The sequence below is a fragment of the Callithrix jacchus genome, chromosome 5, assembly GCF_049354715.1.
Source record: "Callithrix jacchus isolate 240 chromosome 5, calJac240_pri, whole genome shotgun sequence".
Lineage (NCBI taxonomy): Eukaryota > Metazoa > Chordata > Mammalia > Primates > Cebidae > Callithrix > Callithrix jacchus.
The window spans coordinates 120,925,973-120,953,717 of NC_133506.1; the positions used below are offsets into that span (position 1 = coordinate 120,925,973).

Genomic DNA, 27,745 nt, shown 5'->3' on the forward strand with positions numbered 1-27,745 from the left:
GTGGCTTGGAACCCTGGAACAGCGGTGGGCGGGGCCTGAAGTTCCGAAGTCCCTGGAGCGCGGCTTCCTTGGGGATTTAATTCAGGCCAATAATGTTTTATTGAGCGCCTATTGTGAATCAGGCACTGAGCGCTAAGCCTGGGAGAAACAGGTGAATGTAACTGGGGAAAAGTCATTCCAGTGTGTAGCGTCTAGGGCAGCCTTTGCCCTGGTTCCAGCATGTGGGTTGTCTGTTCCTAGTCTGTGCATTTCTGAAGACCCCAGGATGAAGGGCTGCAAGGGTTACTCTCCCAGAATATCTCCAGAGTTCAGATCCCTTGGCCATCAGGTCACTTTCTCCCTTCCTCTCAGCTGTTCTCCCGACCATATAAGGAGAGGCAGCTGCTGTGGGCGTCCCTAGGATCTAAAGATAGCGGCCCTTGCCCAGAATTCTAAATGCCACCCTGGAGCGGGAGCCGCAATGGCACGGTGAGTGTTTCCGGCTCCGGTGCTCCCCCTGGCCCTTTCCCTGGAGATTCCCTGCTCCAGGTCTTCTGGGCGCTCCAGGTTCTGTGAGGCTCTATGGGAACCCCAGACCCCGGTCTCTGTAACTCGGGTGAGGGGAGGTGTGACCTGAATGTTCTCCCTGACGCCCTACTTCCCTAGTCTTGCACTTTATATTCTTCCCAGGTTCACATTCACCACACCCACCCACTCCGGTCTTTCCCTTCTCTCCCGCCCCCAACCTTATTTAGCTCCACTTTGAAAAAAACTGCGGCATCTCTGGGGCAGTCCAGGCTACTCGGGAGGCGGAGGTGGGAGGATCGCTTGAGCCCAGGAGTTCTGGGCTGTAGTGCGCTATGCCGATCGCGTGTCCGCACTAAGTTCAGCATTAATATAGTGACCTCCCGGGAGCGGGGGACCACCAGGTTGCCTAAGAAGGGGTAAACCGGCTTAGGTCGGAAACGGAGCAGGTCAAAACTCCGTGCTGATCAGTAATGGGATCGCACCTGTGAATAGCCACTGCACTCCAGCCTGGGCAACATAGGGAGACCCCGTCTCTTAAAAAATAAATAAATAGTTAAATTAAAAAAAAAGAAAAAGAAAAAACTGGTGTCAAACGTCCCTGGGTAGTCTCCTCCCTCCATCTTTCCCAAATGCCCTCAGTCTTCCCTCTCCACCTCAATGTCTTTTCAGACAGCATGCCCGGACCCTGTGGTACGACAGGCCCAAGTATGTGTTCATGGAGTTTTGTGTTGAGGACAGCACCGATGTCCACGTGCTTATAGAGGATCACCGCATTGTGTTCAGGTAGTGGCCCTCCCCTCTGAGGGCCTGCCTTCCCAGGAACCTCCCTCTTCTCCTGATGCCCCCATACAGAGTATTCTGCATCTCCTCAGCTTCACTGTCTCCTCAGCTGCAAGAATGCCGATGGAGTGGAATTGTACAATGAGATTGAGTTCTATGCCAAAGTGAACTCCAAGGTAAGGGTGAGAAGGAACAGTACTGTCTGGATGGAAACTCTGAGCTGCCGAGGGAAACTGGAGATTGATATTAAACCTCAGACCCTAAGAATGAGGCTCTTTATCTGGCAGGACTCCCAGGATAAGCGCTCTTCCCGCTCTATTACCTGCTTTGTGAGGAAATGGAAGGAAAAGGTGGCCTGGCCCCGGCTTACCAAGGAGGATATCAAGGTGGGTGTGAAAAGTGGCCTGCTCCTCTCTCTCTGTGTACCCAGGTTAGAGCTGGGATTGGCCTTTTCTTCTTGCCTCCTTTCCAGCCAACATTCAGTCACTCACCAAGTCCTGACTAAATGTTCTTTTTATTTTTTTCTGACTGTATTAGTCTCTCTTATATTTATTTATATTCATTCATTTATTTTTTTTTTGAGTCGGAGTTTTGCTCTTGTTGCCCCAAGCTGGAGTGCAATGGTGTGATCTCAGCTCATTGCAACCTCCACCTCCCTGGTTCAAGCGATTCTCCTGCCTCAGCTTTCTGAGTAGCTGGGATTACAGGCACGTGCCACCACGCATGGCTAATTTCGTATTTTTTGTAGAGATGGGGGTTTCTCCATGTTGGTCAGTCTGGTCTTGAACTCCTGACCTCAGGTGATCCACCGACCTTGGCCTCCCAAGGTGCTGGGATTATGGGCATTAGCCACCGAACCTGACTTATTTATTTTTTTACTTTAAATTCTGGGATACATGTGCAGAATGTGCAGGTTCAGGTTTGTTACATAGGTATACATGTGCCACAGTGGTTTGCTGCATTTATCAACCTGTCACCTAGGTTTTAACCCTGCATATATTAGCTATTTGTCCTGAGTCTCTTTTTATTCTCTTGGTAATCTCTCCCAGTTAACTGCTTCCGTGTAGGTACTTAAATGTGTAAGACTTCACTTCAGACGTTGGCTCTGCTATGAACATGGTCTTTCCCTTTACTGTAACTCACAATCACAACCTTTGATTCTTGGTTGTTTTTGAGATGGAGTCTCACTACTGTGGCACAAGTTGGAGTACAGTGGTGAGATCTTGGCTCACTGCAACCTCCACCTCTCAGGTTGAAGCAATTCTCATTCCTCAGTCTGCTGAATAGCTGGGATTACAGGTGTGTACCACCACACCCAGCTAATTTTTGTATTTTTAGTAGAGACGAGGTTTCGCCATGTTGTCCAGGCTGGTCTTGAACTCCTGACCTCAGGTGATCCAGCCACCTCAGCCTCCCAAAGTGTTAGGATTACAGGCGTGAGCCAATGCACTTGGCCGATTCTTTTTTTTTTTTTTTTTTTTTTGTCGTTTTTTGAGACAGAGTCTCACTCTGTTGCCTAGGCTACAGTGCAGTGGCGTGATCTCGGCTCACTGCAACCTCCGGCTCCTGGGTTCTGGCGATTCTCCTCCCTCAGACTCCCGAGTGGCTGGGATTACAGGTGTGTGCCACTACACCCAGCAAATTTTTGTATTTTTAGTAGAGACAGGGTTTTGCCATATTGGCCAGGCTGTCTTGAACTCCTGAGCTCATGATCCACTGGCCTCTGCCTCCCAAAGTGCTGGGATTACAAGCATGAGCCAGCACGCCCTGCCGCTGATTCTTGTTTTTTTTATATCGCAGTCCCAGAAGTAGTTTCCACTATGGAAGTTAATTGATGAATCTTATTCTTTCTTTCTTATTTATTTATTTTAAGATGGGGTTTCACCATATTGGTTAGGCTTGTATAAAACTCCTGACCTCAGGTGATCCATCTGCCTCAGCCTCCCAAAGTGCTGGGATGACAGGCATGTATTTGATTTTTTTTTAATTTTTTTTAGATGGAGTCTTGCTCTATCACCAGGCTGGAGTGCAGTGGCGGGATCCTGGCTCATTGAAACTGCCATTTTCCAGTTTCAAGCAATTCTCCTGTCTCAGCCTCCCGAGCAGTTGGGATTACAGTCATGCACCACCATGCCTGGCTAATTTTTGTATTTTTAGTAGAGATGGGGTTTCACCATGTTGGCCCAGATGGTCTTGATCCTTGACCTCATGATCTGCCCACCTTGGCCTCCCAAAGTGCTGGGATTACAGGCATGAACCACTGTGCCCGGCCTGATGAGTCTCATTCTTCCTTTTGGTTTTTGAGACCAAGTTTCTCTCTTGTTGCTCAGGCTGGAGTGCGATGCCACGATCTCGGCTCACTGAAGCCTCCACCTCCCGGGTTCAAGTGGTTCTCCTGATTCTCCAGGTTCAAGTGGTTCTCAGCCTCCCAAATACTTGGGATTACAGGTGCCCATGATCACGCCCAGCTAATTTTTTGTATTTTTTTTTTTTTTCCTGCCTCAGGTTTATTTGTACAAATAGCACAGGAGGACCCCAGCCCCATGCAGATGGCAGCCCCAGGGGAGTTACACCAGTCCTTCTGTCCTCACATTGGCAGACAAAGATTTCTATTCTGAAGTCTTTGTAGGGGCCTGGGCACCTTTGAGAGCCTGAGCTGGAACTGAAACTGGAGCTGAAGCCTGGGCCTTGGTTTGATCCTTGGCCTTGGCCTTGACCTTGACCTTTGGCCGGCAGAGCCTGAGCCCCTTGGCAATGTGTGCCCGAGCACGCTTCCCAAGCTTGGGGTGGGCAATGTAGGCAAGTCGATCGAGCTTGCGGCTGACACCCTTTGGGATCTTGGGCTTAACCTCCTTGGGCTTTACGAGGGCCTTGATGGCCTTGGCACGTGCACTCATGGCCTTGGCATTGTTGGCCTGCATCTTCTTTAGGCCCTTCTTGTTGTGCTTCTTGGCAAAGCGCATGTTCCTCAGGAACTTGGGGTCCACCCCCTTAAGAGACTCGTATCTTTGTGATCGGGGTTTCTTGATACCATTTCTGTGCCATTTTCGGGACTGGTTGTGTGTGGTGTGGTTCTTGGACTTGGCCATGTCTGCACCCTGCAGCTTTCGCTCCCCACAGACACACAGCCGGTCAGCCGTCCTCTCCGCAGCCTGCGCCCCGCCGCCGCCCGTAAGTCGCGGATGGCATCGGATCTTTTTTGTATTTTTAATAGAGACAGGGTTTCACCATGTTGACCAGGCTGGTCTCAAACTTCAGACTTCAAGTGATCTTCCTGCCTCAGCCTCCCAGAGTGCTGGGCCATTGTATCCAGCCCTTTTGAATCCTATTCTTTCTCATAGTGGCTTACAACCAGGATTTACTCATCTCCTAAATATTATTGAATTCACTACTTAATTTCTTCCTTGTTCAAGCCTATCCATCATAGGGTGAGAAGTTTGTTGCATATTTTCAGCCCCATTTTCAATCCATTCTTTGCATTGCCCCCAGCATGGTCTGTGTAAAATACACATTTGACCCTGACACTCTCCCACACGAGGCCCACCAATGGCTTCTTCCATAAAGGTTGAAAACTGACTGCCTGATGGCTGGATCTGGCTCTCAGATTTTTTTTTTTTTTTTTTTTTGAGACGGAGTTTCGCTGTTGTTACCCAGACTGGAGTGCAATGGCACGATCTCGGCTCACCGCAACCTCCACCTCCTGGGTTCAAGCAATTCTGCCTCAGCCTCCTGAGTAGCTGGGACTACAGGTGCGCACCACCATGCCCAGCTAATTTTTGTATTTTTAGTAGAGACGGGTTTTCACCATGTTGACCAGGATGGTCTTGATCTCTTGACCTCGTGATCCACCCGCCTCGGCCTCCCAAAGTGCTGGGATTACAGGCGTGAGCCACCGCGCCTGGCCTAGATTTTTTTTTTTTTTTTTTTTTTTTTGAGGCAGAGTCTAGCTCTATTGTCTAGGCTGGAGGGCAGTGGTACGATCTCAGCTCAGTGCAACTTCCACCTGCAGAGTTCAAGCTATTCTCCTGCCTCAACTTCCCAAGCAGCTGGGATTACAGGCATGGGCCACCATGCCCAGCTAATTTTGTATTTTTAGTAGAGATAGAGTTTTACCATGTTGGCCAGTCTGGTCTCAAACTCCTGACCTCAGGTGATCCACCTGCCTTAGCCTCCCAAAGTGCTGGGATTACAGTGAGCCGCCATGCCCAGCCACAGCTTGTCTGTCTTGTTGGTTGACTCCTATGTTACTTTATGATACAGTTATCTTTCCAGATGTGTTGTCTCCTCAGTCAATCTGCTCCTGGAAGGTAGACCTTTGTCTTTGTTTTTTTTTTTTTTCTTTTTTTGTGAGATGGAGTCTTGCTGGAGTGCAGTGGCACATTCTTGGCTGACTGCAATGTCTGCCTCCCCTGGTTCAACGGATTCTCATGCCTCAGCCCTCCAAGTAGCTGGGACTACAGGCACCCACCACCAGGCCCTGCTAATTTTTGTATTTTTAGTAGAGATGGGGTTTCACCATATTGGCCAGGCTGGTCTTGACTCCTGACCTCATTAACTGCCTGCCTCAGCCTCCCAAAGTGCTGGGATTACAGGCATGAGCCACCGCTCCCGGCAGGAGGGTAGGACTTCTGAGATTTTCAGACCCTTTGATGCCTATCATTGTGTGTAGATTAGCAGGTTCCTGGTAAATCTTTCTGGGTGATGATGATAATAAGGCAGCCTGAACGGGGGTGGTCTAAGGTGTGCAGTTGAGAGGACTATGCACCTACTGACTCTCTTTTCCCCACGCATGCTTGCATGCGTATCCCCACGCTCTCCCACACCCTCCTGCTCCTGCCTCCTGGATTGTGACTCTTGGTGCTTCTTCTTGCAGCCAGTGTGGCTGTCTGTGGACTTTGATAACTGGAGAGACTGGGAAGGGGATGAAGAGGTGGAGCTGGCTCATGTGGAACATTATGCAGAGGTGAGAGAGAGACAGCACCTGCTGTGTTCTGCACATTTGCTCGTTCTTTGTGTTTCTCTGCACACATGTCACTGGGGCCAGGCAGAGATATGCAAACTCTCTAGGCAGGTTACTAATTGATGCTGATATTCTTTATGTATTTTGTGCAATGTTTATTTAATAGGGATGGGAGGAAAGAATATTATTGAAATTATATACATAGATTCACTTACTATTCACAGTGTACTGTGATTTTTTTTTTTTTTTTTGAGACGGAGTCTTGCTCTGTCACCCAGGCTGGAGTGAGGTTGCGTGACCAATCTCAGCTCACTGCAACCTCTCTCTCCTGGGTTCAAGTGATTCTCCTGCCTCAGCCTCCAAAGCAGCTGGGACTGTAGGCATGTGCCACCATGCCAGGCTACCTTTTTGTATTTTCAGCAGAGACAGTGTTTCCCCGTGTTAACCAGGAATGGTCTCAGTCTCCTGACCTCATGATCTGCCTGCCGTGGCCTCCCAGAGTGCTGGGATTACAGCCGTGAGCCACTGTGCCCAGCCTAGAGTCTCTATTCTGAAGACATTTGACAAAACCTTTTCCAGTTTTCTGAATTCTTGTTCTCCTATTCTCTCTCTCACTCTCTCTCTCTCTCTCTGTGTGTGTGTGGGGGGGGTTCTTTTTTTTCTTTTGGAGACAGAGTTTCATGCTTGTCGCTCAGGCTGGAGCGCAATTGTGTGATCTCAGCTCACTGCAACCCCACCTCCAGATTCAAGTGATTCTCCTGACTCAGCCTCCTGAGTAGCTGGGATTACAGGCACCTGCCACCATGTCTGGCTATTTTTTTTTGAGACAGAGTTTCACTCTTATGGCCCAGGCTGGAGTGCAATGAAGCGATCTCGGCTCATCGCTACCTCTGTTAAGTGATTCTCCTGCCTCAGCCTCCTGAGAAGCTGGGATTACAGCCATGCACCCATTGCCAGCTAATTTTTTGTATTTTCGTTAGAGATGGGGTTTCTCCATGTTGGTCATGCTGGTCTCAAACTCCTGACCTTAGGTGATCTGCCTGCCTCGGCCTTCCAAAGTGCTGGGATTACAGGTGTGAGCTACCACGCCCAGCTGATTCTTTTTTTTTTTGAGATGGAGTCTCGCTCTGTTGCCCAGGCTGGAGTGCAGTGGCATGATCTCAGCTCACTGCAACCTCCGCCTCCCAGGTTCAAGTGATTCTCTGGCCTCAGACTCCTGAGTAGCTGGAATTACAGGCATGTGCCACTACGACCTGTTAATTTTTTGTATTTTAGTAGAGAAGAGGTTTCTACATGTTGGTCAGGCTGGTCTCAAACACCTGACCTCAGGTGATCTGCCCGCATCGGCCTCCCAAAGTGTTGGGATTACAGGCATGAGCCATTGTGCTTGGCCTGTGTATGTGGTTTTCTTTTTGACCGAGTCTTGCTCTGTCTCCTAAGCTAAAGTGCAGTGGCTCACTGCAACCTCCACTTCCCAGATTCAAGCGATTCTTATGCCTCAGCCACCCAAGTAGCTGGGATTACATGCCACCCCTATGGCTAATTTTTTTGTATTTTTGGTAGAGATAGGGTTTCATCATATTGGCCAGGCTAGTCTTGAACTCCTGGCCTCAAGTGATCTGTCTGTCTCAGCTTCCAAAGTGCTGAGATAATGTGAGCCACCACACCTGGCCTGTTTGTGTGTGTGTGTGTGTTTCTTGAGCCAGACAATTTCATGGGAAGTTAAAACTAGCAGTATAAAAATTCACATTATAAATCATTGGCTCCCAATAAATCGCACCCTGTCGTTATATTATTGGGTTTCAGTTATAAAAATACTAACAGATTCCAATCTGGATTTGTAAGAGATGCTCTGTGTGTATTTACATTTTCTTTTAAAAAGGGGATCAATTTACTTTTCTCAAATTAATTCCAGTGATGTTTTAAAGATGGGAGCAATTGCCTAACCGGTTCTGGCTGGGACCATTCTTCTATGGCCCATCAATGTGCAGATTGCTCTTCCCTCACTCCCTTTTCTCTTATTTTTTCTTCCCACTAGCTTTTGAAGAAGGTCAGCACCAAGAGACCTCCACCTGCCATGGATGACCTGGATGTAAGTACAGCCTTCCCCTCAACCCTTCAGTTTCTTTGTAGCCCTTAAAAATAACCTAGTAGAAAGCTCGTATCCCAGTTCCTAGCACAGAGTAGTTCTCAGTGCATGTTAACCAAATTTGAATTTGACCCAAGAGGGCTAATATTTTTTTTTTTTGGTTGGGGGGTAGTTTTACTCTTTCACCTAGGCTAGAGTGCAGTGGCGTGATCTTGGCTCACTGCAACCTCCGCCTCCCCAGTTCAAGCGATTCTCCTGCCTCAGCCTCCTCAGTAGCTGGGATTATAGGCACCCGCCACCATGCCTGCCTAATTTTATATTTTTAGTAGAGACAGGGTTTCGCCAGGCTGGTCTCTAACTCTTGACCTCAGGTGATCCACCCACCTCAGCCTTTCAAAGTGCTAGGATTATAGGCGTGAGCCACCACGCCCAGCCCAAGAGGGCTAATATTCTTCTCCAGGCTTTAGAAAACCCTAGAAAGACCCTCCTGCTTTCCACTTCCCCCTCTGTTTCTCCATCCTAGAGCAGACCTGGCCCTGCCGAGTGTCTTTACAGCTGTAATGAATAATAGCATTAATTAAAATTCCAAAGCTAGGCCAGGTGTGGTGGCTCATGCCTGTAATCCCAGCACTTTGGGAGGCTGAGGCAGGTGGGTTGCTTGTGCTCAACACTTCGAGACCAGCCTGGGCAACAGGACAAAACCCTGTCTCTACCAAAAATGCAAAAATTAGCCAGGCGTGGTACCCTATAATCTCAACTACTCAAGAGGCTGAGGTGGCAGGATGGCTTGAGACTGTGAGGCACAGGTTACAGTGAGCTGAGATCATGCCACTGCACTGCAGCCTGGGTGATGAACCACCACCACAAACAACAAAAACAAATCCTGAGACTAATGATGTATGACAAAGTAGCATTTTTTTACTTCTTATCCAAAGTAAGTTAAAGCCTTTCCATATTGGCCCCCTAAGTTGTTGGGTGGTTTAGGAAATCACAAAAAGAGACTAGGAGAGCAGGAGGGAGGGAGCAGTATTTGTGAACACAATGTTCCCTCTTTGCAGAGTCTACAGGTGCTTTGTCTTTTTTTTCCCTAGGATGATTCTGACAGTGCGGATGCAACAAGTAATTAACTTTCTGTGAGGCAGAGCTGGAAGGCGGCTGTGGCTCTTCCAGGTGTTCTGGAGAGCTAGCGCGTAGGCCTTTGTCAGCACTTTGGCTGTGCACTAAGTTCCTCCAGGATCTCTGAACTTTCCTAGAAGCTCTTTATTAAGGTTCTTCCTTCATGCTTGTCTTCCTCCTAGGCGCTTGACTGTGGCTCCAAATCAGATAGGGTCAGGGAGGAGTAGACTGGTAGGGCTTCTGGTTTCTTATGGATTGGTTTCTAATTTTTATTTAGGCCACTTGATTATTTGAGTATGGGTGTATGTGGTGAAACAAAAGCCAAAGAAGAAGCATGCAGATTACAGAAATCTCTAGTTTGTGTGCAATGGGGCGAAGCAAACAGCCAAAAAGAAACATAGATTATATAATAAATCTCTAGAAACTGTTCTGTCTGTTTCCTTCTTGTACTTCTTCCTCCTGGTGGCAAACCTCTTCTCCCTTTAGTATGCAAGCTGGGGTGCTTCCTCTTGCGCAGATTTGTGCTCTAATTTGTTACAGCCAATTCTGTCATCCCTAGAACTAGCCACTTCAGCTTCCTGCACACTCTAGAAACCTCTTTATACTTTTTTTTTTTTTTTTTTTGAGATGGAGTCTCACTCTGTCACCCAGGCTAGACTGCAGTGGCATAATCTTGGCTCACTGCAACCTCTGCCACCCACGTTCAGAGGAAGGCTCCTGCCTCAGCCTTCCAAGTATCTGGGACTGCAGACATACACCACCAAGCCCAGCTAATTTTTGTATTTTTAGCAGAGATGGGGTTTTACCATGTTGGCTGGTCTCGAACTCCTTACCTCAAGTGATCCACCCACCTCAGCCTCCCAAAATGCTAGAATTACATGTGTGAACCACCACACCCGGCCCTCTTTATACTTTTAAAACTAATTGTTATTCTAGTTAATATCTATGTTTACTTGTCCATTCAACGGCTATTCCATTTGTCCATAAATATTTTTTTGAGTTCCTAATAGGTACAAATGACTGTGACTTAAAATAAACGCATTGCCCACAGGCTTTGCTCTTGAACTCATGGTAAACTATTAGGATTTACTTAAAAAGTAAACTTTATTTATTTATTTTTGAGATTGAGTCTTGCTCTGTTGCCCAGGCTGGAATACAGTAGCGCATTCATTGTTCGCCTCAGCCTTGACATCCTGGGCTCAGGTAATCCTCCTGCCTCAGCCTCCTGGGTAGCTAGGACTACACCACACCTGATTAAATGAAAATATATTTTTGTAAAGACAGGGCCTTTCTATGTTGCCCAGGCTGGTCTCAAACTTCTGGCCTTAAGCCTCCTGCCCAGCCTCCCAAAGTGCTGAGATTACAGGCCTGAGCTACCCTCCCTGACCCCATACTGCATTATAAATACTATGATACCTATAATTTATTTTATATTATGTAGTTTTAAGGTATATAATATACAAAACAATACATAACATGGAACATAATCATATATGGTATGTATTGTTTATATGCAGTATATTAAAATTTAATCATAATTATCAGCAAATGTGATGTGTGTGTACACAACTGGAATCATACCATACACATCTTGCACTGTGCCCTTTTTCACTTTATATACTGGAGATCTTTACAAGTCAGCACATATAGATCTAACTCTTTTTTTTCATGGCTACCTGGTATTCCATTGAATGTATTTTTCAAAATTTCACAGGTTCCTTATTGAGGGGCAATTAGGTCATTAGTCTTTTACCATTTTCAAACAATGTTGCAATCAACATTTAAAAATGTGGATCTTTTATGAAAACAGACTAATACAGTTAATTGGAAGAGAAAAGAAAAAAGAAAAAAATGTGGATCTTAACATGTTTGCAAGAATATCTGTAGGGTACATTTCTAGAAGTGGAATTGCTAGGGCAGAGAGTAGATAAAATACATTTAAATATTTCAATAAGCTGTTACCAAGTTGCTCTTTGATGAAATTGTACCAATTCTCACTCCTACCAACAGTGGGAGTGTTCCATTCTCTAAAACTTTAAAGATATTTGGCAAGGTAAAAATTAGTACCTGGTTTAATTTGCTTTTATTTATTTATTTATTGAGACGAAGGCTTGCTCTGTCACCCAGGCTGGAGTGCGGTTGTGTGATCTCACCTCACAGCAACCTCTGCCTCCCAGGTTCAAGCAATTCTCCTGCTTCAGCCTCCTAAGTAGCTGGGACTACAGGTACCTGCCACCACACCCAGCTAATTTTTGTATTTTTAGTACTGACCAACATGGAGAAACTCCGTCTTTACTAAAAATACAAAAAATTTATCACGGCATGGTGGTGCATGCCTGTAATCCCAGCTACTTGGGAGGCTGAGGCAGGAGAATAACTTGAATCCAGGAGGCAGAGGTTGCAGTGAGCTGAGAGTGAGCTGAGTGCCACTGCACTCCAGCCTGGGCAACAAGAGCAAAACTCCATCTAAAATAAATTAAGTAATTAATCAAATTAATTTTTTTAAAGTAAACAATTTGGCCAGCCTGCCCAACATGGTAAAACCGTGTCTCTAAACATACAAAAACATTAGTCAGGCATGATGACACACACTTGTAATTCCAGCTACTCGGGAGGCTGAGGCAGGAGAATCACTTGAACCCGGAAGGAGGCTGCAGTGAGCCAAGATTACGTCAATGCACTCCAGCCTGGGCGACAGAGTGAGTCTCTGTCTCAAAAAAAAAAAAAAAAAAAAGAAAACCAGTTTAGGCTGGGCATGGTGGCTCACACCTGCAATCCCAGCAGTTTGGCAGGCCAAGGTCCCTGGTTGGTCAGGCTGGTCTGGAACTCCCGATCTCAGGTGATCTGCCCACCCCGGCCTCCCAAAGTGCTGGGATTACAGGCACGAGCCACCGCTGTGCCCAGCCAGTCTTCTTGTTTAAAATTTTATTTTTGGTGACAGAGGTCTTACTCTGTCACCCAGGCTGGAATGCAGTGGCAGGATCTTGGCCCACTGCAGCCTCTGCCTGCTAGGCTCAAGCCATCCTTCTGCCTCAGGCTCCTGAGTAGCTGGGACTACAGGCATGCTCTAACACGCCTCACTAATCTTTGTATTTCTTGTAGAGATGGGGTTTCACCATGTTGCTGGTCTCTAACTCTTGAACTCGTGATCTGCCGGTCTTGGCTTCCCAAAGTGCTGAGAATTATAGGCGTGAGCCACGGGACCCAGAAGCTCCCAGCGGTCTGAAAAACAAAAACAAAAACAAACAAACAAAAAAAACTGGCCGGACGCGGTGGCTCAAGCCTGTAATCCCAGCACTTTGGGAGGCTGAGGTGGGTGGATCACGAGGTCAAGAGATCGAGACCATCTTGGTCAACATGGTGAAAACCTGTCTCTACTAAAAATACAAAAATTAGCTGGGCATGGTGGCGTGCTCCTGTAATCCCAGTTACTCGGGAGGCTGAGGCAGGAGAATTGCCTGAACCCAGGAGGCGGAGGTTGCGGTGAGCTGAGATCGCGCCATTGCACTACAGCCTGGGTAACAAGAGCGAAACTCCGTCTCAAAAAATAAACAAACAAAAAAACTGATAATACAAAGCTATATTGCTATCATGTTTTACAACTTAATAGGTATTTATATATGATTTCATGAAAAAAATGAAATTAGCGCTTTTCTTCATAGGTGATGAAACAGGTCATAATAAATGGCAGAGTTGATAGCACATATCACTTTAGCTACAATTTTGAAAACCAAAAGTTTTTTTTTTTTTAGATGAAGTTTTATTTTTGTTGCCCAGGCTGGCATGCAATGGTGGGGTCTCGGCTCACTGCAACATCCCGGGTTCAAGCAATCCTCCTGCCTCAGCCTCCCGAGTAGCTGGGATTACAGGCGCCCATCACCACGCCCGGCTAATTTTTGTATTTTTAGTAGAGACGGAGTTTCGCTATGATGGCCAGGCTGGTCTCGAACTCCTGGCCTCAGGTGATCCGCCCGCCTCAGCCTCCCAAAATGCTGAGATTACAGGCGTGAGTCACCGCCCCCAGCCTCTTGCATTATGTTTTTACTGGGCAGCGCTGCTCGGTAACTATGCCAGCTAGTCCCTCTAAGCAGCTGGATTCTGCAACCAGAATACTTACATCCCTGGGGCCCAAAGGGGCTCACTAAACCACGTGCCTTGTTCAGGCCGCGTTTTTTTTTTTGTCATTTTGTATTTTTTCGTCTCCTGGTCTTGTCCTTTGTAAAGCCTCCGAACAGTCGCTAAACAACCCAACAAATCGGCAATTCGCGTTTTCAGTGAATTCACCCAAACCGCATTCTATTCTTTACCCCTCTGCTTCTGCGCAGACATGCTCCCTTAATGACGTTTGTCCCAAGTCGCTCTCCGTTCGCTCACAGGCTTCTCTGCGCATGCGCGTCCCCAGGAGCCTGCAGCAATGGCGTTCCGGTGTCAGCGTGACAGCTATGCACGAAAGGTGCGGCGCCCTGGGCGAGGCACTTGAGACTGTTGGGCCGACAAGGCGGTTTAGGGAAGAGGGCGCCACGTAGAGGGAATGTCAACATGGGATTCAGTCCTGGTGTGGAGAGGGCTGGGATTGGGGCTTATTCTCTCATCCCTCTCTGTTCAGTTTACCACCACGGTGGTCTCCTGCCGTCCTGCGGAGCTGCAGACTGAAGGGAGCAACGGCAAGAAGGAAGTGCTGAGCGGTTTCCAAGTGGTACTGGAAGACACACTGCTTTTCCCTGAGGGCGGGGGACAGGTACAAGCCGCTCTCTTCCCAGGAAGCCCCAAATTTCTTTGTGCTCAGGCAGAAAGTGCTCTCCTGCCCCTTTTTTTTTCTCAGCCATAACGAATTCAGATGAACTTTAGTTTAATTCATTTTGTTATTCACTTAATAAGTATCTAAATGCTTATGTAAACCCCGTACCTTTATATACTTGGAATATTTATTGAAGACAACTATGTGTGCTAGGTATAATAAGTAATAAATAAAAACCGGGTAAAGGGGAAGACTGATGGGATGCTTGTCTAGATGAAGGGTAAGTTATTTCAGTAGAGACCTAAACGAAGGAGTGAGTCTTTGCAGTTATCTAGTGGTGCTGGCGAGTGCAAAGGCCCCAAGGAAGGAATTAGTTTCAGGTATTTGTTAGGGACTGAAAAAGATGTTACTGAAGGAGTTCAGATGAGATAGATGGGTTACAGTAGTACAGCAGAGAGGATATTTATCAGTGCTGTGATGAGGACTAGGTACAACATGAGTGCAAATGAGGTACACTGTGAACATGGAAGAAAAGGATAATAACATCGAAGATAGACATTATGAGAAAGGCTTTTCCTTTTTTTTTTTTTTTTTTTTTGAGATGGAGTTTCACTGTGTCACCAGGCTGGAGTGCAGTGGCACAATCTTGGCCGACTACAACCTTCACCTACTAGGTTAAATCGATTCTCCTGCCTCAGCCTCCCGAGTAGCTGGGACTACAGACACGTGCAACCACGCCCAGCTAATTTTTTTTTTTTTTTTTGTAGTAGAGATGGAGTTTCACCATATTGGTCAGGCTGGTCTTGAACTCCTGACCTCAGGTGATCCACCTGCCTCGGCCTCCCAAAGTGCTGGGATTATAGGCGTGAGCCACCATGCCCAGCCAGAAAGGCTTTTCTAGCAGAGATAATAATAATAGCACAAAGTCAGAAAAGCCTGAAAGAATCTGACAAGCCTCGTTAACTAAATAGTCCAGTATAGTTGGAGCCCATGGTATGTGTTGATGACAGGCTAGAGATCACATTTCCAGTTACTGGGGGCCAGTTCAGAGGGCCTTGAAGGATGTGTTGGCCAGGCATGGTGACTCACACCTGTAACGCCAGCACTTTGGGAGGCTGAGGTGGGTGGATCACTTAAGGGCAGGAGTTTGAGGCCAGCCTGGTCAACATGATGAAACCATGTCTCTACTAAAAATATAGAAATTGACCAGGCATACTGGCAGATGCCTATAGTCCCAGCTACTCGGGAGGCCAAAGCATGAGAATTGCTTGAACCTAGGAGGCGGAGGTTGCAGTGAGCCAAGATTGCGCCACTATACTTCAGCCTGGGGGACAGAGCAAGACTCTATCTAAAAAAAAAAAAAGATGTGTTAAGGTGTGTGGGCTTCATTCAGGAAACTGGTGAATTATGCAGGTTATTTTCTTTCTTTTATTTATTTATTTTTTTGAAATGGAGTCTTTTTTTTTTTTTTTTTTTTTTTTTTTTTTTTTTAAAGATGGGGTTTCACCATGATGGCCAGGCTGATCTTGAACTCCTGACCTCAGGTGATCTACCCACCTCAGCCTCCCAAAGTGCTAGGATTACAGGCGTGAGCCACCACGCCCAGCTGAGATGGAGTCTTGCTCTGTCACCCAGGCTGGAGTGCAGTGGCCTCGGCTCATTGCAGCCTCTGCCTCCCAGGTTCAAGCAATTCTCCTGCCTCAGCCTCCTGAGTAGCTGGGATTATAGGCACATACCACCATGCCCGGCTATTTCTTTTTTATTTTTAAGAGACAGAGTCTTACTGTGTCACCCAGGCTGTAGTGCAGTAGCATGATCCTAGCTTACTGCAGTCTTGAACTCCTAGGCTCAAGCAATCCTCCTGTTTTAGCCTCTCCAGTAGTCGGGACTACAGGCACACACCACCATGCTTGGCTGATTTTTTGAAGAGATGAGGTCTTGCTTTGTTGCCCAGGCTGATCTTGAACTCCTGGCCTCAAACATTCCTCCCACCTTGGCCTCCCAAAGTGCTGAGCTTACAGGTTGTGAGCCACTGCCCTGGCCTCCATACAAGTTCTTAAGCAAAGAAGTAATATGAGAGAACATGTTCAGTAGACTTGGTACAGAGAAAGTTCTGATTGCGTATCAGTCATTGTTACAGTGATTCTCCCAACGTGAAGATTTCTGTGATCTGCTGAAGGAAAACCTGTGACCTCAAGTATCCATAGAAGGTCTCATTTTAGACACATTTCTTTCAGGAAGTCTTTTCTGATTCCCCAAGACTATTAGGTCTCTTTCTTTTGAGGTGCTCTAGCATCATATACTTTTTCATATTATAGCATGTTCTAGGTCATATTATCATTGTCTGTTTTCCAGCCTGTGTCCTCTAGACTCTTAAGTTCCATGAGGCACCATGTCTTGTTTATATTGTATTCTTGAGGTGGCACAGTATCTTATAAGCAGTTGGCACTTGAAACTTTTTAAAATGAATACATAAATGCCTTTTTTTTGAGACGGAGTTTCGCTCTTGTTACCCAGGCTGGAGTACAATGGCGTGATCTTGGCTCACCACAATCTCCGCCTCCTGGGCTCAGGCAATTCTCCTGCCTCAGCCTCCTGAGTAGCTGGGATTACAGGCACGCACCACCATGCCCAGCTAATTTTTTGTATTTTTAGTAGAGGTTTAGTAGGGTTTCATCATGTTGACCAGTATGGTCTCGATCTCTTGACCTCATGATCCACCTGCCTCGGCCTCCCAAAGTGCTGGGATTACAGGCGTGAGCACCGCGCCCGGCGACTTTTTTTTTTTTTTAGGGGACAGTGTCTCACTCCATCACCCAGTCTGGAGTGCAGTGGCGCAATCATAGCTCACTGCAGGCTCAACCTTTGGGCTCAAGTGATTCTCCCACCTCAGCCTCCCAAGTAGCAGGAAGTATCTTATTTTGCCTAGAGGTGGAGTCTCACCATGTTGTCTAGTCTGGTCTCAAGGGATCCTCTTGCCTTGGCCTTCCAAAGTGGTGGGATTACAGGAATAAGCCACCGTGCCCAGCCTAAATGAACATTTTTGAATCTAATTCTAGTAGCAGTGCAAGAGGATGGAGTAGAGGGAGGGAGGAAAATTCAGATCATTTTAGAGACCACTAAAGATAAGAATCTAGACTAAGGCAATGAGCATTGAGGATTAAGCTTCTTTGGGTTTTACTAAAATTTTTGTTGCTATAATTACAATCTCTCTTTTTTTAAATTTTTTAAAATTTATTTTTATTTTATTATTATTTATTTTATTTTTTTTTTTGAGACAGAGTTTTGCTCTTGTTACCCAGGCTGGAATGCAAAGGCATGATCTTGGCTCACCTCAACCTCCGCCTCCTGGCTTCAGGCAATTCTCCTGCCTCAGCCTCCTGAGTAGCTGGGATTACAGGCACGTGCCACCCTGCCCAGCTAATTTTTGTATTTTTAGTAGAGACGGGGTTTCATCATGTTGACCAGGATGGTCTCAATCTTTTGACCTTGTGATCCACCCGCCTCGGCCTCCCAAAGTGCTGGGATTACAGGTGTGAGCCACCACGCCCAGCCCTCTTTTTGTTTTAATTCTGTTATTCTGAAGATCACAACACATAGGTGTTTAGAAATAAAAGGACTGAGAATTCTCTCATGGAACAAAGTAGACTCATCTCAGTTGGCATTGCCTTCTCCCACTAGACTCATCTCAGTTGGCATTGCCTTCTCCCATTCCCTTAGGGAGCCCAAATTCTGGGTCTGTCTCTCATCCTAGAGGGTCTTTGTACCTAGGAGTTAGGATGAGCCCTGCCTTGCCATTGATTACCTTTACTTATTTCCACCAGCCTGATGACCATGGTACAATCAATGACATTCCTGTGCTGAAAGTGACTCGCCGTGGGGAACAGGCTGATCATTTCACACAGACACCGCTGGAGCCAGGAAGCCAAGTTCTGGTCCAGGTAGACTGGGAGCGGAGGTTTGACCACATGCAGCAGCATTCAGGTAAGGGCTGGGATGGGGGACATAACACCGGGGCAGTTGCCATGTATGGGGATGCCGTGATGACTGAGATGTGGTTTGGGTTCTCTAGGAGTTAACCATTTAAAAGAGACAGACTGTTCAGAATCAGCTGTGATTCAGAAAGGATATGCTAAATGTTATAACAGCAACATGAACAACTGAAGTGAAAAAAGGTATTAGAATAACTGCTGGATTTAGGTATTATCAACTGGATTTAGGTTGATAAAATTAGGTATTCTCAACAATTATCACTTGATAGCTCCATCTGGATGTCTCACAGCCTTTTCACACTCAAAATGTCCAGAATGAAATGGAAAGCCTTCCCCGCCCTCCTGGTCTTTCATTAGCATCCTGTGTATTCATGGCAGGGTATCAGCATATACCCTGTCACTCAGGTTCTGGAAGGCATTCCAGATCCCTCTTCAGGCAGAGATAGCCAGCCAGTCACTGAGTCCTGTTGGTTTGTTTTCTAAGTATTTGTCCACTTCTTTCCACTGTCACTGTCATCCTAGTCCCAGCTCCCAACTTTCTTTCTTCTGGACCTAACAGTTTCCTAGTTGATTGCCCCACATTCAGTCTTGCTCCTCTGTAGCCCATTCTCCACATAGCACCAGAACAATCTTTTTTTAGTTTTTGAGACAGTCTTGCTCTGTTGCCCAGGCTGGAGTGCAATGGCACGATCTTGGCTCACTGTAACCTGGCCTCCCAGGTTCAAGTGATTCTCCTGCCTTGGCCTCCTGAGTAGCTGGGATTACAGGAGTGTGCCACCATGCCCACCTAATTTTTGTATTTTTAGTAGAGACGAGGCCACACTGGCCAGGCTGGTCTCGAACTCCTGACCTCATAATCCGTCCACCTCAGCCTCCCAATGTGCTGGGATTACAGGTGTGAACAACCGCACCCAGCTGAAGAATCTTAAAAATGAAAATATGGCTGGGTGCTGTGGCTCACTGCTATAATCCTACCACTTTGGGAGGCTGAGACGAAGGATCACTTGAGGCTAGGAATTCTACACCAACCTGGACAAGATAATGAGACCCTGTCTCAAAAAATAAATATAGGCCCCATACAGTGGCTCATGCCTGTAATCCCAGCATTTTTGGAGGCTGAGGTGGGCAGATCACTTGAAGTCAGGAGTCAAGACCAGCCTGGTCAACATGGTGAAACCCCATCTCTAAAAATACAAAAATTAGCTGGTCATGGTGGTGCGCCCCTATATTGTCAGCTATTCGGGAGGCTGAGGCAGGAGAATCACTTGAACCCAGGAGCTGGAGGTGGCAGAGAGCTGAGATGGCACCACTGCATGCCAGCCTCGGCGACAGAACAAGACTCCGTCTCAAAAAAAAAAAACCAAAACATGAAGTAGAAATGTAAATAAGAAAAATAAAAACAAAAAATAAATAATATTTAAAATGAAATAAATTTTAAAAAGTGAAAATATTATGTCACTCCTCTGCTTAAAGCTCTTCAGAGGCTTCCTGTAGGTCCTTGTGTGAAGCCAAACTTTTTACCGTGGTATACAAGCTGTATCTGGGTGGCTCTTGTCTATTGCTCCAGCCTCATTCAGTGCCCCTTCACCTCTTGTTGGCTGCATCCTGCACATGCTGGCTGTGTCTGGATTCCTTTGACATACTCAGTTTCTTTCTTCCTTGAGGCCTTTGGCTGTCTTGTTTCCTCTTCTTTGATAGTCAGTTCCTGCTCTTTCTCCTTTTCCTCCTCCTCTTTTTCTTTCTCCTCATCATCACTCTTGTCAATCAGGGATGCTGCTGTATCTCTGATGTCAAGCCTTGTGCCTTGCATGTGGTAGGTATTCTAAATACTTGTTGAATGAATGAATGCTGCATATTGGAACTTAAGTTCGGCCAGATGTGGTGGCTCACACCTGTAATCCCAGCACTTTGGGAGGCCAAAGAATGTGGATCACTTGATGTCAAGAGTCCAAGACCAGCCTGACCAACTTGGTAAAACTCCGTCTCTACTAAAAGTACAAAAATTAGCTGGGCGTGGTGGCACACATCTGTAATCTCAGCTACTTGAGGCATGAGAATCGATTGATCGTGGGAGATGGAGGCTGCATCGAGCCACTGCACTCCAGCCTGAGCAACAGAATGAGACTGTCTCAAAAAGAAAAGGAACTTAAGTTCAAGTCCAGCCTCTTAAAAGTTATTTGATCTCTAGGCTTTAGTTTCTTCATCTGTGAAATGGTATCATAAGGCCTCTTGCAGAATTGTCATTGTGATTTTCAATAAAGTATCTAGGCCGGGCGCGGTGGCTCACGCCTGTAATCCCAGCGCTTTGGGAGGCCGAGGTGGGCAGATCACGAGGTCAAGAGATCGAGATAATCCTTGTCAACATGGTGAAACCCCGTCTCTACTAAAAATACAAAAATTAGCTGGGCATGGTGGCACATGCCTGTAGTCCCAGCTACTCGGGAGTGAGGCAGGAGAATTGCTTGAACCCGGGAGGCGGAGGTTGCAGTGAGCTGAGGTCTCACCATTGCGTTCCAGCCTGGCTCCCGGCAGCAGAGAGAGACTGTCTCAAAAAAAAAAAAAAAAGTATCTAAAGTGCCTAGCAGCTCTTCAACAAGGAGAATTTCTGTGCTTTTATCATTGTGGCTCTATTTTATCACTGTGAGAGTGTGTAGGCTTCTCACTTTTGTCCTGCCTCTTGCTCTTTTGCTTAGGGCAGCATCTCATCACAGCGGTTGCTGACCATCTATTTAAGCTGAAGACAACATCATGGTGAGTGGGAGGCACAAAACTAACTGTAGGCAGGCCCATCCCAGCACTGGGAGGGAGGCTATGGTGGGAGGATCTCTTGAGCCTGGGAGGTCAAGGCTGTCGTGAGCTATGATTGCCACCAAATTGCAGCATTGGTGACAGAGCCAGCCTGACTCAAAAAAAAAATTGGTGAGAGGGTATGCTTGTTCCAGTTTTTAGAGGAAAAGCTTTCAGCCTCTTGTTCAGTAAGATGTTATCTGTGGCAACTCTACTTCTGATAGGGAGTTAGGGAGATTTCGGAGTGTGATTGAGCTGGACAGCCCCTCTGTGACTGCAGAGCAAGTAGCTGCCATTGAGCAGAGCGTCAATGAAAAAATCAGAGATCGGCTGCCTGTGAATGTCCAAGAACTGAGCCTGGATGATCCTGAGGTGGAGCAGGTCAGGGTAGAGCCGGGGGGTGGCTTCTGCAGAATGGCTCTCCAAGGGCTCCTCATCAGATTCAGACAGCCCCTCCCCTCTCATTGAGTCCAGGTAAGAGGCCGGGGTTTGCCAGATGATCATGCTGGGCCCATTCGGGTTGTTACCATCAAGGGCGTTGATTCCAACATGTGCTGTGGGACCCATGTGAGCAATCTCAGTGACCTTCAGGTAAGTGAGGAAGGGCTGTGGAGTGGTTGAGACGAAGGACTGGGGGAGAGGGGATCACATGGGGCTGGGAGTGGCAGAGGGGGATAATCGAGGACTCCTGAGTGAAATCTCCCCTTCACTGTTTCAGAGTTGAGGAGGAGATAGGTTTCTCCTGCCCTCAGGTTCTAGGATCCATTGTGGTTTATGTATGCACATGTGTGTGTGTGTTACCCCCTTAACTCATGTAGGTCATTAAGATGCTGGGCACTGAGAAGGGGAAAAAGAACAAAACCAACCTGATATTTCTGGCTGGGAACCGGGTGCTGAAGTGGATGGGGAGAAGTCACGGAACTGAGAAAGCACTGACTGCTCTGCTGAAGTATGCCTCTTCCAGCCCCTTCTACTGCCTCCCATTTCTGAGATTTGGGACATAATCTCTTACCTCTGGGAGACAAGATGCAATCATAAATGATAAAGTGCTTTGGATAGTAAATCAGAACCACAAAAAATGCTTAATTTTTTTGTATCTTTTCTCCCAGTTGCCTGAAAGGCCTCCTCAGAATATCTGCAGGGAGGCATCTTAGCAAGAAGGGAATTTGATTTATGCCCCCAACATCAGAAACAACTGGGAGGCTGGGCAGGTCTCCACTGACCTTTCTCTTGCAGGTGTGGAGCAGAGGATCATGTGGAAGCAGTGAAAAAGCTCCAGAACTCCACCAAGCTCCTGCAGAAGGTGATTTATTTCATGGAGGGTGGAGAGGGCATGGGCTCTCCAGACTTGGTCTGCCTAAGCAGATGTGTAGTTTGTCAAAGTGGGAGTGAGGGGATAATGAGGTGGAGGGAAGCTGATACTCTCTATTGTTATCCTTTCCACTTACTGAGTTATCATATCTATTTCAGAATAACCTGAGTCTGCTCAGAGACCTGGCTGTTCACAGTGCCCATCGCCTCAGGAACAGCCCAGACTGGGGAGGTGTGGTTTTATTACACAGGTGAGAAATTAGGAGCTGGAGACAAGGAAGAGGGGCTGTGTTGGGCTTAGGGCTCAGTGTCTTCTCTATATGTAATGTAGAGTGGGAGGTGGGTATCTCACTGGTATTATTAAGGTTGAGAAGATCCTAAGAAATATGATACCTCCCAGGTCTCCTGGGTTTGGTTTGATATTAACATCTTTGGTGTAACTCTATATCTTTCTTCCTTTACTGTAACTTTCTTTCTTTCTGTCTTTCTTTCTCTCTCTCTCTCTCTTTCTTTCTTTCTTGGGATTGAGTCTTACTGTGTCCGGAGTGCAGTGTCATGATCTTGGCTCACTGTAACCTCTGCCTCCTGGGTTCAAGCAATTCTCATGTTTCAGCCTCTCGAGTAGCTGGGATCACAGGCATGTGCCACCATACATGGCTAACTTTTGTATTTTTAGTAGAGATGGGGATTTTGCTGTGTTGGCCAGGTTGGTCTCGAACTCCTGACCTCAAGCAATCCACCTGCCTCAGCTTCCCAAAGTGCTGGGATTACAGGTGTGAGCCCCATGCTCAGCCTGTATCTTTCTTTAGCACTAATCCTTACCTCCTTTACTTGCTAACAGATTTCTGCTTATCCTGGTGAATCCTATTTAAGGGAGATGGAAGCAAACCCAGAGGCTGATTACAAACTGCTGAGAGCCAGCAAGCTTCCCTCTTAGCAGTACCCTCTCTTGGCTATGTGCACAAATAGGCAGCAGCAAGGCCAGCCTCAGAAGGAGGGGCCAGGCTTCCTGCAGTTTCACAGCCACCACTCTAACCTGGGTCTCATGTCTGTGTCCTTTGTTGTAGGAAGGAGGGTGATTCAGAGTTCATGAATATCATTGCCAATGAGATTGGGTCAGAGGTAAGAGGAGCATGAGATTCTCTACCCCAGCCTGAGTAGAGACCTAGGGAGACATATGTGAGGGGTGCGGGTTTAGCTGAAGTCCCTCCACATGAACACATAAGGAGTAGGGAATAGCAATTCATTCAATACTGTTTTCTTAGCACTAGCTGTGCGCCAAGCTCTCGTTTAGGTGTTAAGCTAGATCTATGCTATTGCTCTTTCTGGGGGTGTGATGTTTATCAGCTTCTGGGCTCCTTTTATCAGAGCTCTAGCTCCTCAAAGCCATTCAGGTTTAGGTGTACTGAGGATCCAATGTTAGAAATGTAGGAGTGGGCTGGGTGTAGTGGCCCACGCCTGTAATCCCAGCACTTTGGGAGGCCAAGGCGGGTAGATCACTTGAGGTTAGGAGTTCAAGACCAGCCTGGCCAACATGGTGAAACCCCATCTCTACTAAAAATACAAAAATTAGGCTGGGCATGGTGGCTTATGCCTGTAATCCCAGCACTTTGGGAGGCCAAAGTGGGTGAATTGCCTGAGTCAGGAGTTCGAGACCACCCTGGGGCAACATGGTGAAACCCCATCTCTACTAAAATACAAAAAATTAGCCAGGCGTGGTGGCATGCGCCTGTAGTCCCAGCTACTCGGGAGGCTGAGGCATGAGATCGCTTGACCCCAGTAGGTGGAGGTTGTGGTGAGCTGAGATTGCTCCACAGCACTCCAGCTTACCCACAGAGTGAGATTCTATCTCAAAACAAAATGAAACAAATTAGCCAGGTGTTGTGGTGAACACCTGTAGTCCCAGCTACTCGGGAGATTGAGACAGAAGAATTGCTTGAACCCAGGAGGCTGAGGTTGCCATGAGCCAAGATTGCACCACTGCACTTCAGTCTGGGTGACACAGATTGTGTCTCAAAAAAAAAAAAGCGACCGGGTACAATGGCTCACGCCTGTAATCCCAGCACTTTGGGGAGGCCGAGGTGGGTGGATCACCTGAGGTCAGAAGTTCCAGACCAGCCTGGCCAACATGGAGAAACCTTGTCTCTACTAAAAATACAAAATTAGCCAGGCGTGGTGGTGCATGCCTGTAATCCCAGCTACTTGGGAGGCTGAGGCAGGAGAATGCCTTGAACCTGGGAAGTGGAGGTTGCAGTGAGCCAAGATTGCACCATTGTATTCCAGCCTGGGAAACAAGAGTGAAACTCTGTCTCAAAAAAAAAAAAAGGAAATACAGCCGTGGGCAAGCCTCTTTGAAAGCCGTCCCGTCCATTTTCCTCTTCCTCTGGCTTTACTTACTCTTCCCGCTCCTGATAGTCTCTTGCCTAGAGATTTCCAGGTCTCTCTTTTTTTGTTTGTTTGTTTTTTAGAGACAGAGTCTTGCTCTGTTGCCCAGGCTGGAGTACAGTGGTGTGATTATGGCTCACTGCAGTCTCAAACTCCTGGGCTCAAGCAGTCCTCCTGCTTCAGCCTCCTGAGTAGTTGGGACTACAAGCATGAGCCACAGTGCCCCACTATCTCTTTTGTATTTACTCCAGAACCCTTCTTTGGAATGCCTACTGTGGGTAAAGCATTGTGCATCTCTCTTTCATAATTCTTTTGTATAGACAGAACTGATTCTCAAAGAGCTCATATTCTAGTCTGAGACATAAATATGTGTGTTGACATTTATAATTTAGAGTGATAGAGTGATGCTAGAGGTGGAGGAGCATATTACCTGAAGGATAGGGAGGTTTCAGGGGAGGGGGCCTTAAAGACTGCTTAGAGGTCATCCAGACAAGGGGCAGAGGCAGCCAGGCAGAGGGAAACCTGGTGGTTTAGGCAGTGGCAGGCATAGGACGCGTGGTGGGGAGAAGTTTGCAAGAGTGAAACCATGAAAGGCATTTCATACTTAGCCAGGACCAGCAGTCTTCTGCCACCTTCTTAGTGTATCAAGTTCCTGTAGTTGCTCTCAAAAAGTTTCTTGGCCCAGGTGGGCCAGAGTGGAGGGGCTGTATCATCATTCATCGGGAGCGTCACTGGTGGTTTGGGGGAAATATCTGTTCTTAAGATTGAAGAGTGTGCAGGGTTTAGGGGGGTTGACTCTACATCCTTAATTATCAGGGTTTACCTCCTTGTTTTACCTCCTAGGAGACCCTCCTGTTCTTAACCGTGGGCGATGAGAAAGGTGCTGGACTTTTCTTACTGGCAGGGCCACCTGTGGCTGTGGAGACCCTGGGGCCCAGGTAATCCTGTGTGGACTCTCTTGCACATGTGGTAGAGCCTGTATCCTACAAATACATTCCTTTACTGATTCAAAGGTCCATCACATCTGCAATCTCATTTAATTCACATCATGGGCATGTGAATTAAATGAGATTGCAGATGTGATGGTCCTTTGGGTTTGAGCGATTTTCCTGCCTCAGCCACTCAAGTGCATGCCACCACATCCAGCCAATTTTTTGTATTTTTAGTACAGATTGGGTTTCACCATGTTGGCCAGGCTGGTCTCGAACTCCTGACCTCAAGTGATCCTCCTGCCTTGGCCTCCCAAAGTGCTGGGATTACAGGTGCTCACCCTGCTCCCTGGAGATTACCATAATTTAGCCCAATTCATAGACACTGATGTTGTTTCCAGTTATTCACTCTTATATGATCATGGTACATCTTTGTGCACATGGGCAAGTGTTTTTTTTTTTTTTTGAGATGGAGTTTTGCTCTTGTTGCCCCGGCTAGAGTACAGAGGTGCTATCTCGGCTCCCTGCAACCTCTGCCTCCAGGGTTCAAGCGATTATCCTGTCTCAGCCTCCAGAGTAGCTGGGATTACAGGTGCATGTAACCATGCCCGGCTATTTTTATATTTTCAGTAGAGACAGGATTTCATCATATTGGTCAGGCTGGTCTCGAACTCCTGACCTCAGGTGATCCACCTGCCTTGGCCTCCCAAAGTGCTGGGATTACAGGCATGAGCCACCAAGCCTGGCCTATAACCAAGTGTTTTTAGGAAAGATTTCTAGAAGTCATCTACTCTTCTTATCCCCCTCTAGTCCCTGGAAAAAGACTCAGGGCTGTCCTTGGGTTTTTTGGTGACTTTTCCCTCAAAGTCTCCCTGACTACACCTCTATTCTCCAGGGTGGCTGAGGTCCTGGAAGGCAAAGGAGCAGGCAAGAAAGGCCGTTTTCAGGGCAAGGCCATGAAGATGAGCCGGCGGCCCGAGGCGCAGGCGCTTCTCCAGGACTACATCAGCACGCAGAGTACTAAGGAGTGAGGACTTAGGGCGTTCACCTCCGGTCTCCACAGGAATCTTTTGTTCAGTAAAATCGTTTGACTCAGAATGGTTGTGATACCGCTTATATTTATGTGATTAATTCATACAGTATACTCTAGTGTACTTGTGTGGTTACTTTCTGTTTGTAAATAGGTAATTTTCTAATTTAGTTCCTGCTGGGCATAGCCTACACGAGGAGTGGGCATTAATGTTGACAAAATATACTCATTTATCTAAACTCAGCTGAAACGTTTCTTCAGTTGTCTAAGGAGAGTGCAGTTTAGTCTGGAGCCTTGACCTAGGGATCAGCCTCATTCAAATCTCCTTGTTTTCTTCTTTTTTTCCCCCCTATTTCTTTTACCAGTCTTGTTTTTCAATGACTTTGTAAATAGGTCAGGAAGCCACAAAAATAGATGGTAGAAAGATGCCGGCCGGGTATGGTGGCTCACACCTGTAATCCTAGTACTTTGGGAGGCTAGGTTGGGTGGATCACCTGAGGTCAGGGGTTCAAGACTAGCCTGACCAACATGGTGAAACCTCGTCTCTACTAAAAATAAAAAAAGTAGCCAGGCATGGTGGTGCACACCTGTAATCCTAGCTGCTTGAGAGGCTGAGGCAGGAGAATTGCTTGAATCCGGAAGGCAGAGGTTGTAGTGAGCTGAGATTGTGCCACTGCACTTCAGCCTGGGTGGCAAAGTGAAACTCTGTCTCAAAAAGAAAAAAAAAAAGAAAGCTGCCCAAGTCTGAAGCAGTCAAAGGATAGAAAAGATAAACTATGTTGGTCTCAAGCTCCCGACCTCATGATCTGCCTGCTGGCCTCCCAAACAAAGCTGGTGTGGTAATCTTAATATCAGACAAACTGGACCTTAACACTTTTCCCACTTGAAAAAATAGGGCAACTCGCTGCCAGTGTTCATTTAATTTTACATGAACACACTATTTGAGGTTGAAGCAAATCTGACTGATTTTCAATGTGAAAATAAAATATAAAAACTGTTCTTGGAGTTATTTCTAAACAGAACTAATCCTAATGTAACAAATGTTTATGATGATCAGTACCTAATAATTTTTTCCCATGTAAATTTCAAAGCATGGAACAACACAAAATGGAACATCACAT

The 27,745-nt window shown here is 46.8% G+C and overlaps 2 protein-coding genes across 5 annotated transcripts; both read left to right on the plus strand.

Annotated features, from left to right (window-relative positions):
• The first annotated feature begins 15 nt into the window (after positions 1-15).
• On the plus strand, positions 16-9,880 carry PTGES3L (prostaglandin E synthase 3 like). Of its 3 annotated transcripts, none has more exons than XM_078374410.1 (7): positions 16-151; positions 1,177-1,290; positions 1,397-1,463; positions 1,575-1,673; positions 6,161-6,250; positions 8,286-8,339; positions 9,428-9,880. In XM_078374410.1, exons 2-7 carry the CDS (start codon positions 1,223-1,225, stop codon positions 9,461-9,463), a joined length of 414 nt encoding a protein of 137 aa, XP_078230536.1. In that variant the 5' UTR covers positions 16-151; positions 1,177-1,222; the 3' UTR covers positions 9,464-9,880. The 3 variants fall into 3 exon arrangements, with proteins under 3 accessions (XP_078230536.1, XP_035157385.1, XP_078230535.1); XM_035301494.3 differs by lacking the exon at positions 16-151 and adding an exon at positions 436-468; XM_078374409.1 differs by lacking the exons at positions 16-151; positions 1,575-1,673 and adding an exon at positions 436-468.
• A 3,958-nt stretch (positions 9,881-13,838) lies between these two features.
• AARSD1 (alanyl-tRNA synthetase domain containing 1) lies at positions 13,839-27,621 on the plus strand. 2 transcript variants are annotated; one of them, XM_035301490.3, is made up of 12 exons: positions 13,839-13,905; positions 14,059-14,190; positions 18,015-18,174; positions 20,876-20,933; positions 21,194-21,350; positions 21,444-21,560; positions 21,788-21,918; positions 22,206-22,272; positions 22,440-22,531; positions 23,348-23,402; positions 25,509-25,603; positions 26,490-27,621. In XM_035301490.3, exons 1-12 carry the CDS (start codon positions 13,867-13,869, stop codon positions 26,623-26,625), a joined length of 1,239 nt encoding a protein of 412 aa, XP_035157381.1. In that variant the 5' UTR covers positions 13,839-13,866; the 3' UTR covers positions 26,626-27,621. The 2 variants fall into 2 exon arrangements, with proteins under 2 accessions (XP_035157381.1, XP_035157382.1); XM_035301491.3 differs by having other exon boundaries at positions 21,194-21,341.
• The last annotated feature ends 124 nt before the right edge of the window (positions 27,622-27,745 follow it).